The sequence below is a fragment of the Oryzias melastigma genome, unplaced genomic scaffold (genome assembly GCF_002922805.2).
Source record: "Oryzias melastigma strain HK-1 unplaced genomic scaffold, ASM292280v2 sc00314, whole genome shotgun sequence".
Taxonomy (NCBI): Eukaryota; Metazoa; Chordata; class Actinopteri; order Beloniformes; family Adrianichthyidae; genus Oryzias; species Oryzias melastigma.
The window spans coordinates 102,301-119,991 of record NW_023416921.1 but is presented as its reverse complement, the minus strand read 5'-3'; the positions used below and the strand labels follow the sequence as shown (position 1 = coordinate 119,991).

At 39.4% G+C, this 17,691-nt stretch overlaps 2 protein-coding genes across 2 annotated transcripts in view; one reads left to right on the top strand and one right to left on the bottom strand.

Moving 5' to 3' along the window:
- The window catches only part of LOC112142182 (gastrula zinc finger protein XlCGF57.1-like), a 19,614-nt gene extending 16,624 nt beyond the window's left edge, over positions 1-2,990 (top strand). The window contains exon 3 of the mRNA XM_024265429.2: positions 1,147-2,990. Within this exon, the coding sequence (XP_024121197.1) occupies positions 1,147-2,693 (1,547 nt within the window). The 3' untranslated portion in view covers positions 2,694-2,990. The remainder of the gene's footprint in view (positions 1-1,146) is intronic.
- Positions 2,991-8,880: 5,890 nt separating this feature from the next.
- The window catches only part of LOC112142186 (gastrula zinc finger protein XlCGF7.1-like), an 11,043-nt gene continuing 2,232 nt past the window's right edge, over positions 8,881-17,691 (bottom strand). The window contains exon 2 of the mRNA XM_024265432.2: positions 8,881-10,872. Within this exon, the coding sequence (XP_024121200.1) occupies positions 9,649-10,608 (960 nt within the window). The 5' untranslated portion in view covers positions 10,609-10,872 and the 3' untranslated portion in view covers positions 8,881-9,648. The remainder of the gene's footprint in view (positions 10,873-17,691) is intronic.

The following is a 17,691-nucleotide window of genomic DNA, read 5'->3' as shown; positions in this document are numbered from 1 at the left end:
TTTGCAACCCAGTGGTACTTCCTATATGGAACACGGAAGTAGGGGGGCTTGCTTCGTCCAGTTATTTTATATACAGTCTATGGTTTCAGCACAGCAGACTCAGCATGGAGGAGAGTGACAAAGTCTCCAGCCAATCAGGATGCAGAACAGGATGCGTTGCTTAAAAAAAAAAAAAGCAGCTACATGATTGCAGGTAGAGCAGGTAAACTGTAATGTGGCTGTAGAAGACTGTATTTTGTTCTCTTTGACAGATATTTGGGAGTGTTCACATAGAGGTGCAGTAGAAGGGTGGAATAAAAAGCCACGTTGAGGGTCTCAATCATGTGGCCAGGGGTCTGAGTTTTTTGGGGCTGGTCCAAATGAGGAGGCAGGCCGAATACTACCCAGAGATAATAGTTTGGGGATCACTGATGTAGGGGATCAGAAAACTCACGGTTCAGATCATGTCACAGTTTGGATCATTTTTCGGATCAGGAAAAGTTTAAGAAAGGGGGGGGGGGTGAAACGGCAAAAAACAACAAGATAAAGGCTAAATATATTTTTGGAAGTGATTCAAATTATATATTCAGTAAGCATATAAAGTACTTGTATGGTTTAAAAAACCTGAAACATTTCTCTGAAAGGAAGACAAGAGAGGGGTCAGTTCTTAAATCAGATTTTACTTGCACAAGGAGAACAGACAGAGAATGTTCAAACCAGTCTCCACCCGCTCTGAAGATCTTGGTCCAGGCTTTCCATTTTTATAACCTTTCAGGGGCGGTCTTATTTTATTTACATTTGCTGCTCTCACGGTGTGGAAGGAAAAACAGCCTCAAACTGGTTCTACTATCATTATTGTCTTAGTTCAATGCAATAGGTCTGCGTCAGCATCTTTGAGTATCTGTAACATGTCAGCCTCCAGACAGCCTTCAGCTTAGGATGACTGCAACCTTCCAGACACCAGCTGAGCACGACCTCAAATGAGCAGAAAGAGAAAAGAGGTTAAAATCATACAAGGCAAATATGAGAGAAATGTATGTACAACTCTATCAGTACTTTACACACAATATTTATATCATCAAACCCACTCAGAGAAGAAAACAGTGAATGGCAAGTTTGGGGACCCCTGCTTTAAGATGAATCATTCTTGTGTTTGTGTCCCTGCAGTCCTCCCCCAGCATTGGGCGACTGAGGAGGAAGATCTCTGGAACCAGCAGAGGAACTTCAGAGAGGAACAAGAGGATCTAGAACCTCCACAGACTAAAGAGGAACTGAAGGAACCAGAACCTCAGCAGATTGAAATGAAACAGGAGGAAACTGAACCTCCACAGATCAAAGAGGAACAGGAAGAACGAGAAACTCCACAGATTGAAATGAAACAGGAGAAACCAGAACCTCCATGGGTTAAAGAGGAGCACGAACACATCTGCATCAGTCAGGATGAAGAGCAGCTTAATCTAAAGCAGGAGATTGATACATTGAGGGAGATTCACAATGAAGCAGATCTAAACAAACAGAAGAGCTACAGTGTAACGGAGAGTCAGGAAGAAGAAGGAAACCAACATGAAGAATCAACATCAACTACAGAAAGAGAGAGAGACCCACAGAACAGAAATCAGAGGAAGAAAAGAGACAGAAGTCATGTCCAAAGTGTGGCCAGCTCTCACATGTCAGAAAGTCAGAGTGACTCTGATGTTGGAAGAAAATCCAAGAAGGAAACTTCAGTAGAGGAACACAAACAATCTCCTAAAGAAAAGATCTGTTCCTCTGTTAAGTCTGGTAAAGGATTAATAATTTCACACAATGTGTCTGCCCACATGAAAGCTGAATCTGATAGAAGACCTCATGTCTGTGAAGAATGTGGTAAAAGTTTTGGTTACTTGTCCCAGTTAAAATCTCACATGATAAGTCACACAAGAAAGAAGCCTTTTAGTTGTCAAGAATGTGATAAAAGTTTTATTCATAAAGGTGATCTTAGAAGACACATAAGAACTCACACAGGAGAGAAGCCTTTTAGTTGTCAAGAATGTGATAAAAGTTTTAGTCTGATGCCTTATCTCAAAAGACACATAAAAACTCATACAGGAGAGAAGCCTTTTTGTTGTCAAGAATGTAATAAAGGTTTCAGTCGAATAACTAGTCTCAAATTACACATAAGAACTCATACAGGAGAGAAGCCTTTTTGTTGTCAAGAATGTGATAAACATTTTAGTCAGCGGTCTCATCTCAATATACACATGAGAACTCACACAGGAGAGAAGCCTTTTTGTTGTAAAGAATGTGATAAAAGTTTTAGTCATATATCTAATCTCAAGACTCATATGAGAACTCATACAGGGCACAAGCCTTATCGCTGTCAAGACTGTGATAAAAGTTTTAGTGACCGATCTGGTTTCAGTAGACACGTGAGAATTCATACCAGAGAGAAGCCTTTTTGTTGTGAAGAATGTGATAAAAGTTTTAGTCATGTATCTAATCTCAAGACTCATATGAGAACTCATACAGGAGAAAAGCCTTTTTGCTGTCAAGTCTGTAATAAAAGTTTTAGTGACCGATCTGTTTTCAGTAGACACGTGAGAATTCATACCAGAGAGAAGCCTTTTTGTTGCCAAGAATGTGATAAAAGTTTTATACAAATATCTGATCTTAAAAAACACACAAGAATTCATACCGGAGAGAAGCCTTTTAGTTACAAGTTTCCATCAAACGTCTAATACACACATGAGGACTCACACAGGAGACGTTTTGTTGTAAAGAATGTGATCAAAGTTTTTGTCATGCTTTTGGCCTCCCCATGGCACACGACAATTACCACAAAAGGATAGGAAATGACTAAGCTCATTTAAAATTTGATTCAAGATTCAAGATAACTTTATTAGCTCTACCTTAATTAGGGTAAATTATTTGTTTTTCAGTACAATCCAGAACAAGTCAAACAGAGAGGTACACAGACAATTTGGGGTTCACTGTGAACGCAGCAAACTGAAGAGCGCCCCTTATTAGCATGGGAATCAAAGGCCACAAGGGGGGGGGTGTCAAAAAGTACACAACTCAACATTGCGTACAATGTTTAGATACAAGCAAAAAAATACACCATAACACAGAAGCACAACACAATCAAAGACGCAATGCATGAGGTTTGATGGGCTGGATGTGCGGGGGGGGGGGCACCTTTGAATCAGTCCATTAGCTGCTTCTAAAAGCACGCATCCAGACTATGCTTGGGAGGAGAGGGAGATTGCAGGAACGCCGAGGTCAAGGAGGGATGAGCAGCAGTTTTCGTCTCCTCAGCTCGCTTCTCTCGAGTTTCACCTCAGAGACCGGCTGATAGATCAGAAATCCTCCAATCACGAGGAATCCAACGACCAGGAACACCAGTAGATACACATCTTTAACATCTCCCACAGACAGCTGGGCCAGACACATCAGCCTCCACTTGCCCCATGGATCGTTGGTGTATCCATCTGCATGGGTTCCGTCTGGGAAGAAGGGGTCCGTTTTCTCATTCCTTTGCATGGAAAAAATGCTGATCAAAATAAAAGACCAACGGATCAGATTCATTTTCAGAGTTCAAAAAGCTAAAGAGTAGTCGAGAGCAAAAACCAGCATCTCACGGAAGACAAACAGAAGCCTTGGGGGCAACACAGGAGGGGAGGAGAGAGAAAAAGTGCATCTGTCCTCGGCAAGAACCAATGCTGGAATGAATGATGAGGCAATTGAGTTTAAAGGAGGCAGAAGTGAGTATTTAATGCATAATATGTAACAGTTTTCTGAAATCTGACATTTGTAGTGAGAGGATCTTTTTTCAAATTATTTTTGTGAAATAATAATTACATTTTCTTATACAAATCTTTAGAGTTTCATTGTCCATAAGCTACAATTCTCAAAATGAATTATATTTACTATTGATACATGTATATCTGCATGAATCTTTACTATATGAGTTTTTCTTTTTATTGATTGTTAGTAAATATTGAATTTTCCCATTAAACTCATTAAACTTTTAGGTAAATCATAACATTTAAATCTTCAGCTCTTGAATGACTTTTACCAGTTTTAAAGGTACCATCACTTTTTCTAATAACATTGTTTATAAATTTGATTTTTAAGAAATTTAAAAGCTTTAAAAGCATTGCTCAGTTTTGTTTGTTTTATTAGATTACATTAACATTTTTAACACCATTTTTTGTTTTAAAGTTGCTGTGTTGACCTTTGTGGTTGTAGGTGATACTGAGACATTGTGTATGTTGTCTAAATATGTGTGTTATTGTGATAACACTAGAAACACTGTAAATGCATGTTTATTTCTGACAAGTATTACATGACCTTTGAACCTTTCATTATTATTTTAAACAAAACTGACTACATGTTATATAAAGTATATGGTTGAGTCATGTGAACACATTGTTGTAAGGAAGAGATGTGTAATAAATGACTGTCATTTCTATCTTGTGTTCTTGTGATCCCTGTTTTCTAGTATAGATTAGAAGTGTTTCTCTGTTCTTTTTAGTTCTCAGTGTTCTGTCACAGTCTTTGAAGAATAAAGTGGACGTGAACATCAGTCAGAAGTGTGGAGTCTTTCCCACAGTGTGACTTTCTGCTGTTTGATGGTTCTCTGCAGGTTCCAAAGCTGAACTCCTCAAGTCCAGTTCTGACTGCTGAGCTTAGGACTGAGCTCAGATCATAGAGCTCCATCAGGAGGTGTGAAGAAGACTGAAGTCAACAAACTGCTTCTCTGTGCTTTTCTCATCAGTCTGAGTGCAGCAGTGAGGTTCAGAACAGCTCTGTTGGTGAAAAAGAATCCTCTGAAAAACTTAATTTAGCCACTGTCATTTCAGACAAACACTCAGAAAAGCACAGCCCTGTAACGTATTCTCCTCCATAACATCAACAATGGAGTAGTGCGCCCCCTAGCTGCATGGCATATTGAATGAACATGACACATTTGGAGACAATAAATAAATTAATGTACATGTTCTTTAACCTTCATTAAAACCAAATCAAGAACCATTTTCAGAAGAACAAAGAACCATCAGAGCTGATTGTGAACTTTCTTCCAGTTCAATGAACTGTCCAGTGACCATCATGAAGAGACTTCAGCAAGAATAATGAAAGAATAATGTCATTGTCAATCCCTTCAGACATAGCGAATGCTTCCCCTGCAGGTGTGTTTCTGACAACTCTTTGAATCCTTTTGACTGTCATCAAGGTGGAGAAAACTGTCCATTTTCAACTATTAAGACAATAAAGTGTCCACCCTGTGTACCCTCATCTGAGAGGTTTGCAGCAGATGCATCAGTAAATGCAACCATTGTTCACATTCAATGCAACTATGTCTTAAGTTTGCTCACAGCTCTGTTTTGCATCATGAATGGTCTGTACTGTAGCATGGACCCCCCCACTTCAGGGGGTAACACTTGGATGAGTGAGAGCCCATTTTAACACAGAAGGACCGGTCTGTAACATAAGACCGCATCCACTGTAGAACTTCCCCCAAAAGCCCAGCCCATTGCTCCAGTCGACCAATCAGGATCTCATGATCAACTGTGTCGAAGGCTGCAGAAAGATCTAACAAAAAAAGAACAACCAGATTACCTGCATCTGTTGCTATTAAAACATAATTAAAAATGTTTAAAAGTGCAGTTTCTGTGCTATGCCCGGACCTAAACCCCGACTGTAAAGGTTCCGGGACCTCATGTGCATTTTAAAAAATGATCAACTGTTCATATACAATGTTCCTCAGGACTTTAGCGCAAAAAGGTAGGTGGGAAATCGGCCTGTAGTTGGAAAACAATGCAGTGTCGAGCCCTTGATTTTTAGAACGTATTGAGTGGACTCAAGGCTAGTGTTTAAAATAGTTAAAACTGCTGGTCCCAACACTGAAAAGATTTTTTTTTTTAAACCAAGCTGGCACAACGTCATGAGAGGACCCAGCTGGTTTAAGTCTTGATACCACTCTTTCTAATTCAATCAGGGACACCAGTGAGAATGATTCCAGCTTAGCTACTGGTGTCGATGGAGTTGGTGGAGAGTAAGTGGAGCATTGCGTAAGAGAGGACCTGATGCCAGCAACCTTGTCCATAAAAAATACACAAAACTTTTCATAATTTTCCAGAGCTGTCCATAGAGTTTCCACTCCCACCTGATTCCAATAAAGAACCCAAAGTGTTAAAAAGGATCGTTGATCACCCGAGGCAGAGGAGATAATATTGGAGTAGAATTGTCTCCTAGCTTTTATGACAGCTTCATTGTACATGTACAGTTTATCCCTCAGAACATCCTGGGAAATTTGGAGTCTGTCCTTCTTAAATTTTCTCTCAGCTTTTCTGCAGTCCCGTCGCAAACCTCTTTCCTCTGAGATCCAGCGCTCAGATGTGTGCCTTGGTTTTCTGATGGTGAGGGGGGCAATCTCATCCAAAATTTTAGAGAACAGCAGATCAAACAGAGAGGAAAGACTCTGTGGTGATCGGGGATGAGTATAAAGTCAGCCACTCCAGCGAAAATAAAGCAGATAATTCAGCAGCTTTTCCTTTGTCCAAGCCCCGCACCCATCTGACAGGAGCAGGCAAATAGGTGCAGATGGATGAGCAGGCAGATGGATGGCAGAACAAAGTTAATTAGCACTGCTGAATGATTAGAGAACGCAGTCTCCACAGTCTCAACAGAGGTGAGAGGAAACCCAAAAGAGAGAGTTAAGTCCAGCGTATGTCCATGAGCGTGTGTTGGATCAGAAACCCACTGCACAAGATTAAAAGAATCCAAAACATTAAAAAGTCCTTGACAAGTGGTTTGTCAGGACAGCACACATGAATATTAAAATCACCCAGAATGAACACGTGCTCATGTTTAGGCATAAAAGTGTACAGCAGTTCAGAAAAATCTGTTAAAAATGTTGCATTAAACTTAGGAGGACGGTATAATAAAATTCCTAAGAAAGAGCCTGAATCAAAAGGACAAAACTCAAAGAGTTAAAAAAGTAAAGGTGGTGTAAGGTGTCTAAAATGAAAATATGACTTAAAAACACACACCAGACCTCCTCCTCTGCCCACAGATCGCGGCACATTAAAACACAGTTTTCTGGTAAAAGTTCCAGCAGAACACCTGTCTGAGCAGAAGGGATACAATGCCCAGAAAATCCAGCTTCTGTGCATCAAAAAAGTCTTTCAAGATTAAAGTTTTGCTCATAACCGAGCATTGATTAATCCAAACCTCCTTGGTGTCGACGGCGGGTCCGCGGTCTCCGGTGATGACTCAGCAGCAGAGCGCGTCACCCTCGGAACTTCCACCAGATTTGATGAGTCACTTTTCCTCCAGCAAACTTGAAAATGTGCCGCTCTGACAGCTCTCATCTGTGAAAAGTACAGGGCGCCAGTGGCGGACTTGCCAATTCTGGTGTTCTTGAGCAAATGCCAGTCGAGCTCCACGGTGCTGGGCAGTGAGCACAGGGCCCACTACAGGATGTGGAGCCCTCAGGCCACCTTCATGAAGTCTGTTCCTGATTGTTTCGGTAACGACATTCACACCAGTGGCCCTCTGGAGGTCATTCTGTAGGGCACGAGCAGTGCTCAGCCTGTTACGCCTTGCACAAAGGAGCAGGTATTGGTCCTTCTGAGTGGTTGAGGACCTCCTACGGCCCTGTCCAGCTCTCCCAGAATAACCACCAGTCTCCTGAAATCTCCTCCATGTTCTGGAGATTGTGCTGGGAGACACATTAAACCTTCTTGCTGCAGCACGTGTGGATGTGCCATCCTGGAAAAGTTGGACAACCTGTGCAACTTCTGTAGGGTTAAGGAATCGTCTCATACTGCCAGTAGAGATAATTATGCATCAGCACGAGTGGAAAACCAGCCATAAAAGATCAAGAGGGAGAAACTTGAAATGACCTCCACATGTAACACCAGTCCTGTTTTGAGGGTTTTCTAATTGTTGGCACTGAAGTGCAACTGTTGTTAATTCCATGAACACCAATACAGCTGAAATTGATTAACGAGGCCCTCAGCTGCTTAACCAACAAGAAAATTATCAGAGGTTTAATTCGATTCATGCCAGGTCCAATAAAAAAACTGTTCCTTTAATTTTTGTGAGCAGTGTAGAAAAAAATAAACGTGGTGTAGCGTTCTGCACTCACAGGAGACCGACCCCAGTCTTTAGTTCAGCAGTCAGAACTGGACTTGAGAAGTCCAGCTTTGGAACCTGCAGAGAATCAACAAACAGCAGAAAGCCACACTGTGGGAAAGACTCCACACTTCTGACTGATGTTCACGTCCACTTTATTCTTCACAGGAAAGATTGAGACAGAACACTGAGAACTAAAAGAACAGAGAAACACTTCTAATCTCTACTAGAAACAGGAATCACAACAACACAAACACCAGACTGTTTCTTTAGCCACCTCTTCTTTAATACATTTTACCAAACCTTTCCTTCACAAAACTGTTATTTGTTAACATGACTCAACAAAACATAAACTGAAATTATTTATACAGAAAACAATATGGAAATGTTCACAAATCATATAAAAAGTGTTAGAATTGGAGACAAGTAAAAAAATAGTGTTGTCATGGTAACAGACAGACTTACACAGCATTGTCTTACGATAAACTACAACCACAATGGTTAACTTAACCCTTCTGCTCTCCTTGGTTTGTTTACATTTAAAGTGGGGTCATCTGGACCCCACAAGACAGTGCGCTGAACTTTTTTTTTCACTGATCTTTGAGTTTCACTAATGTCCATGGCAGACATAAAATCCTGTCCACCTTTGTCATGGAAGGAATCACGTAATATGTGGTTGGAGTCATCTGGATCCCAAAGAGAGCAGAACGGTTAATATCATAATGGTAAAAAAAATCTACAAATAAAAATCAACCAACAAAAAGTTAACATCATCAATTTCCTCAATTCAAAAGAACACATTTTATTTATAGATATATATAAACATATTAATTTCTTTAAAAAGTTTAATTCCCTTTTTCAAATAATTCAACAAGTGAAACTCATGTTTATAGAATCATTACAAAATGAAATGTATCAATCCTTTTTTTGAGCAATGTGATCATACTGGCTTATAGATGATAATTACCTAAAAAAATATTGTCTTAAAAATGAGAATATCATATCAAAATAATGTTTTCAGCACACGTCAGGTTTTATAAAACTGTTCTTTTCTCTGGATTCAATAACCACTTGTTCCTCCTTTTCATTGAATGACTGCATCAATGTGGTATGGAGGCCATCAGCCTGTGGCTCTGTGTACATGTCATGAAAGCTCAGGTTGATTTGATAGCTGACTTCAGGTCATCTTCATTGTTGTGTCTGCTGTCTCCTCTTCCTCCTCACAGTTCATAGATATTTTTATTGGGTTCAGGTCAGAGGAATTTGATAGTTGATCAAACACAGTAACTGATGTTTAGAGATAAACAGCTTTAGATTCCTTTAGTAGAGCGAGAATGGTCCAAGTATTACTGGAAATTAAAAGCAGTATTTCCATACAAGTTGTGTATAGACAGTTGTGTAAAAGTGATTTGGATCTATTTTATTCTACTGAGTCTGAGAGACCATTTAAAGACTCGGGAGGGCCCCTCAGTACAACAAGTGTAGAGTTAGAGTTATTTCGCAGATTAGTGTGGAGTTATTAATATATATTATTCACTTTTTTAAACTTAATTCTTAATGTTTTTTCAATACTTCTCTAACTGTATGAGTTCTCATGTGTATTTTAAGAGTAACCATTTGTCTAAAACTTCTACCACATTCTTTACACAAAAAAGGCTTTTCACCTGTATGAGTTCTCATGTGTTTGTTTAGAGTAGACATTAGTCTAAAACTTCTACCACATTCTATACACAAAAAAGGCTTTTCACCTGTATGAGTTCTCATGTGTGCTTTGAGAGAACCCGTTAGTCTAAAACTTCTACCACATTCTTTACACAAAAAAGGCTTTTCACCTGTATGAGTTCTCATGTGTGCTTGGAGAGAACACATATGACTAAAACTTTTATCACACTCTTTGCAATGAAAGGGCTTCTCTCCTGTATGAGTTCTCATGTGTGTTTTGAGAGAATATGTTCGATTAAAACTTTTGTCACATTCTTTACAAGTAAAAGGCTTCTCTCCTGTATGAGCTCTTGTGTGTCTTTTAAGATCAGATACATGACAAAAACTTTTCTCACATTCTTTACAGGAAAAACGCTTCTTTTCTGTGTGAGTCCTCGTTGGATTTTTTAACTTAGACAAGTAAACACTTTTACTACTTTCTGTACAAACATAAAGTCTGTCATCAGACTCATTTTTTGTGAAGAAGAAGAGATTCTTGACAAATCTTGAGCTTTCACCAGACTTTACAGAGGAAAGTATCTTTTCTTTTGGAGATTTTTTGCGCTTCGCTACTGAAGTTTCCTTCTTGGATGTTTTTCTAACATCAGAGTCACACTGACTTTCTGACATGTGAGAGCTGGCCACACTTTGGACATGACTTCCGTCTCTTTTCTTACTCTGATCTCTGTTCTGTGGCTCTGTCTCTTTATGTGTAGTTAATGTTGAGTCTTCATGTTGGTTTCCTTCTTCTTTCCGACTATCAGTTACACTAAAGCTCTGCTGATTATTTGGGATCAATGTCATTGTTCTCATTTTCCTCGTAAGAAGGAATCTCCATCAGGGTTTCAGTCTCCTGCTTCAGATCAAGCTGCTCTTTATCCTGACGGATGCAGAACTTTTCTTGCTCCTCTTTTGTCTGTAGAGATTGTGGTTCTTCCCGTTTTTCTTCTTTAATCTGCAGAAGTTCTAGTTCCATCTGCTCCTCTTTAATTTGTGGAGAATATGATTCCTCCACTCTTAATTTTCTTGGCTGGTTGTAAAGATTGTCCTCTTTACTCACATAATGCTGGTGGAGGACTGCAGGGACAGAAAGACAAAAAGGAGACCTTTTATACTTTAGAGGTTTTTGTGTATTTCAAGGACCAAAAGAAAAATCCAAATCCCCTTTTTTCATAAGTCCTGGACTCTAAATACACAAAAAAGTGTAGCCTAACCCAGCTACTGATGGACGAAGGCGGGGTACACCCTGGACAGGTCACCAGTCCGTCGCAGGGCCACAATCACACACCCATTCACTCTCACATTCACAACTAGGGTCAATTAAGAGTCACCAATGAACCTATGAAGCATGTTTTTGGACAGTGGGAGGAAGCCGGAGTCCCCGGTGAAAACCCACGCATGCACGGGGAGAACATGCAAACTCCACACAGAAAGGTCCCAGCCAGGATTCGAACCGGGGCCATCTTGCTGTGAGGCAAGAGCGCTAACCACTGCGCCCCCGTGTCCTGTAAAATTCCAGCTTTTTTTTTTTATTTTTTTACAAAAATAGCTTTTTATAATTTTACAATTTTCCTATGTCTTCTCTTCTCTTATCGTCTTCTCCTGAAAATGCCATTGCTTTTGGTTTTCCATTGTTTTGTAAGTCCTAAATTTTGACTTTATTCTTAATTAAAATTTTTTAGTCTAGAACAGGGCTTCTCTCCTGTGTGAGACCTCATGTGTTTATTGAGAAAACTAAAATGTTTAGTTTTACTTTAAAAACCGTTTCACCGTCATGAAGATGTGTTTACTTCCGGTGGCAGTACCGCTACTATTTCGGCTTTGTTTTAGTTTGTTAACCTAAAACCCTATATTAATTTGTATTTCAGAGCAAAAATATATTATCCCCAGATAATATTTTGATAACACTCTACTACGCTATATTTATAAACATCGCGAATAAATGATCTTGGACGTCACAAATATTCGTACTCAAATTCTCAGGAGCAAAGAGCGAGTACTCGAGCACCCGGATACCCGTTGCAGCCCTAGTGGCAGCGCTTGATACATTGTCTACAGGACTGCTAGGTAGACTCGCGGGAGTGATGGCTCTAGCGGCTCTGTAAGAGGCTGGCGCACTGTCCAGGGTGTAAATGGATGGAATATCATGACGGAAATCGTTCCATCGAGCTGCCATATTGAATCTATTTTTCTACCCTTTGATCTAATCACTGAAAATGTCACGTGCCAAAAGCTGAGTCCCTGATTGGTTGACGCGCCACATCAACCTCGCCTTGCCCGATGTCCAAATCATGCCGCGTCAGATCAAGTCCTTTCATTAACTTAACATTGAAACTTAACGCTCCTGCCGTACCTGCCTCATCTGCTGTGAGTGCACCATTAGGTTAACAAACATCAGTCAGTCAAGCTAACAAGATGTTCAGATTTAGACTTACAGGATCAATAACTTTATCAGAACCACTGTAAACTGACAGCAAATGTCTATATTGGTTTGTCTTCACACAGTGACTTACAAAGTTATTTCCACCATAAACCGTATAAGAAAAAACTGGACTGAACAAGCCCCCCTCCTTCAGTGTTTCATATAGGAAGTACCACTGGGTTGCAAAAAGGCCAAAGTCCCATTGACTTACATTGAGAAACAGTTATTTCTCAGTCATTTTATATCTCAGAATAATCATTCTTCCTCTACGACGAAGTATTAGGGCCACCAAAAAAAAAAAAAAACTAATACTACGACTTTTAATCTCGTAGATTTACGACTTTTAATCTCGTAAATTTACGAGTTTTTTTCTCGTAAATATATTAAAGTCGAGGGGAGCCTACAGTCCAGCGAATTTATGCCGTGCGCTGAAGCAGGCCGACCAAAATGTGAAAAACGTCTTGGATTTCATCAGGTAAACTGAAAGTTTAAAATATTACAAGTGTTTGGAAGTTTCTTTATTTGATTTACAGTTTATTAATATTTTATTCGTTCATGGTGGCTTGCAGGATTTCTGCAGATTACGTTGATGAAGCCGTCGATATCCGCGCAGCTGTTCACTTCCAGTCATTTCGTCGTCCGCGACAGACCAGATCTCCTCCAACTCTGTGATGCTTCCGTCTGAAGAGGACTAGTTTTCTGAATTTTCAATGTTCTTGTGCTAATGTAACAGACAACTGTCATTTCTCAGTTTTGTGTTGAGATGGGATGTTTCATTTGGAGATGGGGAGGTCCAGAGCTCTGTTTACATTCTCCTTTGGTTGTCAAGATACGTAAGGTGACGAAAAGGCTTCTGGGAAGGGAAAGGCAAAATAAAGTGACGGACCTGATAAACATGCATTATTCTGAGCTCTTTATTTACATATGAAATTCCACACTACCGACACCGAACCAGGAAATAATTTGGTTTTGAATCACCATAAGGTTCAGAATTTCTTTGTTTTTAACACCTATCTGGAAATAAATCTTAACAAGATACTCCACGTCAGCTCTGATAAACACTCATTTGGGTTTGTTTCTCATTATTTACGACTTTAAATCTCGTAGATTTACGAGTAATAGTACGACTTCTTTTCTCGTAAATTTACGAGTTTTTTTCTCGTAAATTTACTACTTGTGATTAACCCTTCCGCTCTCTTTGGGGTCCAGTTGACTCCAACCACATATTGATGTGTGATTTCTTCCATGACAAAGGTGGACAGGATTTTATGTCTGTCATGGACATTAGTGAAACTCAAAAATCAAAGATAAAAAAAGTTCAGCGCACTGTCTTGGGGGGTCAGGATGACCCCACTTTTAATGTAAACAAACTAAGGAGAGCGGAAGGTCTCGTAAATTTACGAGTTTTTTTTCTCGTAAATTTACGAGATTAAGAGTCGCAAATATAAGCCTATGACTTTTAAAGTCATAAATATACGACTTTATTCTCGTAATGTAGCAGTTACGACTTTTTTCTCGTATATTTACGAGATTAAAAGTCGTAAATTTACGAGAAAAAAAGTAGTAATATTACTTTTTTTTTTTTTGGTGGCCCTAATACTCCGTCGTACTTCCTCTGCTGCTTTCTCCTTAACTTCTTTTTTCTAATCCTAATTTTTTTAAAGATTCATCCTACACACCACCATCCTGTGCAGTCTGGAAACACTCTCACCAACCACTACTTTACAGTCACTGATCTCCTAAAAAATCAAATCAACGATGCCAGAAATCGAGGAAACAAACTCTGTCAAGGGGAACGTACCTCGGCACAACACCGGTGTAGAAAGCCCTTCAGTGTGAGGAGTTTGTCAAAGAATGGAAGCTGAAAGTAGCTCCCAGAGACATCACACAGGCTAATGTTGACCAAAATACTGAGCATCCGGAAAGCATTCACAGCGACTCACTTCTTCCACATTTTGTTATGTAACAGCCTTATTTCAAAATTGATTCAATCCACTTCTTCATGAAAAAGATGAATTTTCCCTTCATACGCAGTAGCTATTTCCCACAAAAAACAGGAAGAAGACGAATCAAATAACAAAAGATTTGATCTGGAATAACAAACAAACGACAGAGTTAAACCTATAGAGGAGGGCGGGAAGAAGGTCATGAACACCACAATGAAATCACAGTCAATAAAAAATGTTCTCAAACACAAAAATTCCATCTGGTTTATCATCCTTTCATACTTCCGATTGTTGGTGGTTTTGAAATTCTCTTCAAAGTTTATCTAAAGATCACAGAATTCATGGTTAGACTTCAACTTCAAAAAAAATTTCCTTGACTATGTTTGTTTTACAATTTGGTTCTTTTGAGGGGGGGAAAATGTGTTATTTTTTAGGTAAAATGTGTACTTATAAATGTTGTTTTCTGAAAGAGAAAGCGATCTCATGCTTTTTTATAAATCCCTACATAAAATGCATAATAAAAAAGCAATAAAACCATTGAACTGTCTATTGGTTTATCTGAATGGTTTATGGTTTTATTTTATTTTAAAATTTATAGATTTTTATTGTTAATCTTGGTTTGGTAGTATTTGTTTATATTTAGGTATGGAGATTATTTTAGCACATATATATATTAGGGCTGGGAATCACTGGGTACCTCGCGATACATGGCTCACGATATCGATAATATCACAATACTGCGATAATTGGTAAAAATTCTCTCTAATAACTAACACAATCATAATAAACAACTTTTCTTGTTTTGTGCAACAAATTATAGACACTTTTGTGCAACATTGTTGAAATCAGTAATACTATGTCTTTGACGAGCATTGACAACAATTGAATTTGAATTATCTATCAGATTCAATGTTAACAATAGTAAACATGATCAGCAGTGCCACTAGTTAGTGGAGAATTGTTGTAAACAACAGAACAAAAGTTAAATAATTCAAGTGGCGACAGCTATCTACCTCCAAAAGAACGTCACACCAAAGGATGATCAATATAATGTTTTACAGCTTCTCTCAAAACTGACCTAATTTTTCGTTCACTTTTCTCTCACTAGAAAAGGGCTGAGCATCCAAAATTGAAGGCTGATTTACTCAGACTGTCACTTGAGATTATTTTTCCAATCTTTGTCATTTTTCTATTTTAGTCAGTCAGCAGTCAATAGGTAAAAACCTTAAAACACACATAACATGGAAATAAATATAATTTTAAGCTCTTCAATTAATTAGAAAACTCCCTAATTTTACAGTGAATTCTTGTACTTTATTTTAATTACATTTAAATTTAAGTTCATACATCAAATCCTGTTTTATTTAATTAAGAATTACTTTAAATTAACATTAGCAACAAGTAATTACATTGTTTGAAAAAGTCACATTATAAATTTACCAAAGTTACACCGTACACCAGCAGGTTAAACATTGCAAAATTCCGACGGTACACGAAGTACACACAAACAACTGCGAAGCGCGCGCCCAGTTCCCACAGCAAACAGGAAGTAAAGGATCGCTGACATTCTAGCGCTCAGACAAAGTCCCTTCTTACCGGCTGGATCTCCTCATAGACTGTAAAAACAATGGACAGATCGAGCAATGAGGTCCCCCATTGGAAATGCATTACTTCCTCTCCTCGCAAAAGTAGGCCGCAGCTTTCACCGTCAATTCCTGAAATGGATCCCGCCATTTGCAAACAATCTTCAGCGATTGGTCTGAGTCATAGCTGAGTCATCGAATCTACAGGAAGTACTGTCGCCAATCAGGAGTGAGTTTGTTGCAACCGTCTGCCTCTTTCCACGCCTCGACCACGAGACCGCAGATGTAAACACATTCAATAACGGCGGCTCAGGAGAATGGCTTTTTAGGTTTCGTTTTGATCACGTGGTCAGAAATCCTCCGGCTCTTTTCTTAATGACGTCATTCCCGGTTAAGGTTAGGATTACGGTTATGGTTAGGGTTAGAAAAGCAATTTGTTCGTTTGCGAGGCTGTCTGTGATGCTCACGCCTCCACCAGGGGACGTGTCAATCGTGGAAAACACATTTTAACACGTTTAGGACCGCGCGTATTATATGCACGCAAAAACTGGTTTTGGAGTATATTATACACGGTATTTCCCAAATCGTGGAATATGTACGCATTTTACTGAGACTGGGCTGATTGTACAAGTCATTGCTGAAGCCTTTGAGGGAGAACCATTCCAACATTTGATTCTGTCAGCGGTCCTTTTGGATTTACTTACATTTATTCCTTTTTGTCGAGATCAAAGGAGCATTTGGGTTACGCTTCTGCAGACCGGCGTGTGTCCCCCTCGCGCGCGCCGCAGCTCGTCTCTTTACAAGCGGCCACGTTAGTCTGATCAGATGCATGTGAGAAGTGCTTTCAGCTGTATTTAAAATAAATAACCATCCTAACAAGTGAACAGCTGGATCTTTTTTCTGTTTGAAAACACGTCCCGGTCCTTTAATGTTTCTCTGGCGCTCCTCAGACGGCTGCGTCTAATTCAGGCTTAAGCTGAAAAAGTTCGGCGAAAATAAATCTTTGGTTGGTGATTTTATGCGAATATATGCAACTTAGATTTCATAAGCTACATTTAAAACAGTAAAATAAAGAAAAACGAACGTTAAACAAAGAAAAAAAGTCCAAAGCACATAACCTCAGAGTGAAATCTATTTCTACAGAGTAAATCCTCATCTAAAAATGCCTGTTCTTGTTTCAAACTGCTGCATCGGTACATTCCATTGAGGAAAACAACAGTAGAACAATGACTGGTAGGTACATTGTTGAATTGTAAAGTAGGTGTTAAAAGGTCTTCACGGAGCCATTGATGAAGTCTGCTCCCATTGGCTACCCGTCATCTGTCAATCAAACCCCCCAGACGGTCGACGTCAGACCCACAAACGCTTATTGAGCCATCTGATTGGTCAATTTATAACTCTAATAACTTGTGATAATGGAAAAAAATCTTTGAAAAAAAATTAGGATTAGAAAAAAGAAGTTAATCAGAAAGCAGCAGAGGAAGAATGATTATTCTGACATATAAAATGACTGAGAAATAACTGTCTGTTTCTCAATGTAAGTCAATGGGACTTTGGCCTTTTTGCAACCCAGTGGTACTTCCTATATGGAACACGGAAGTAGGGGGGCTTGCTTCGTCCAGTTATTTTGTATACAGTCTATGGATCTCCTACAGATGAATGATAAATGCTGACAGGTAGACATGCTTCACACACGCGCTACAGAGCCTGTGTCTCACCGGAGCTTCTCCCGAACGAGCGCGTGCATCGCTATTAAAAGTCAGATGCAGCGCGCCCATCTGCGCAATGGTTCCGCCGCGCGACTGAGACGCTCAGCGCTACAGCCTCTTCGAATGAAAATACAATATCGATACTTGGTGAGAACTCATCGAGAATCAATCGCAGGACTAAATATCGCAATATCGATATTTTGGCACACCCCTAATATATATGCACTAATATATAT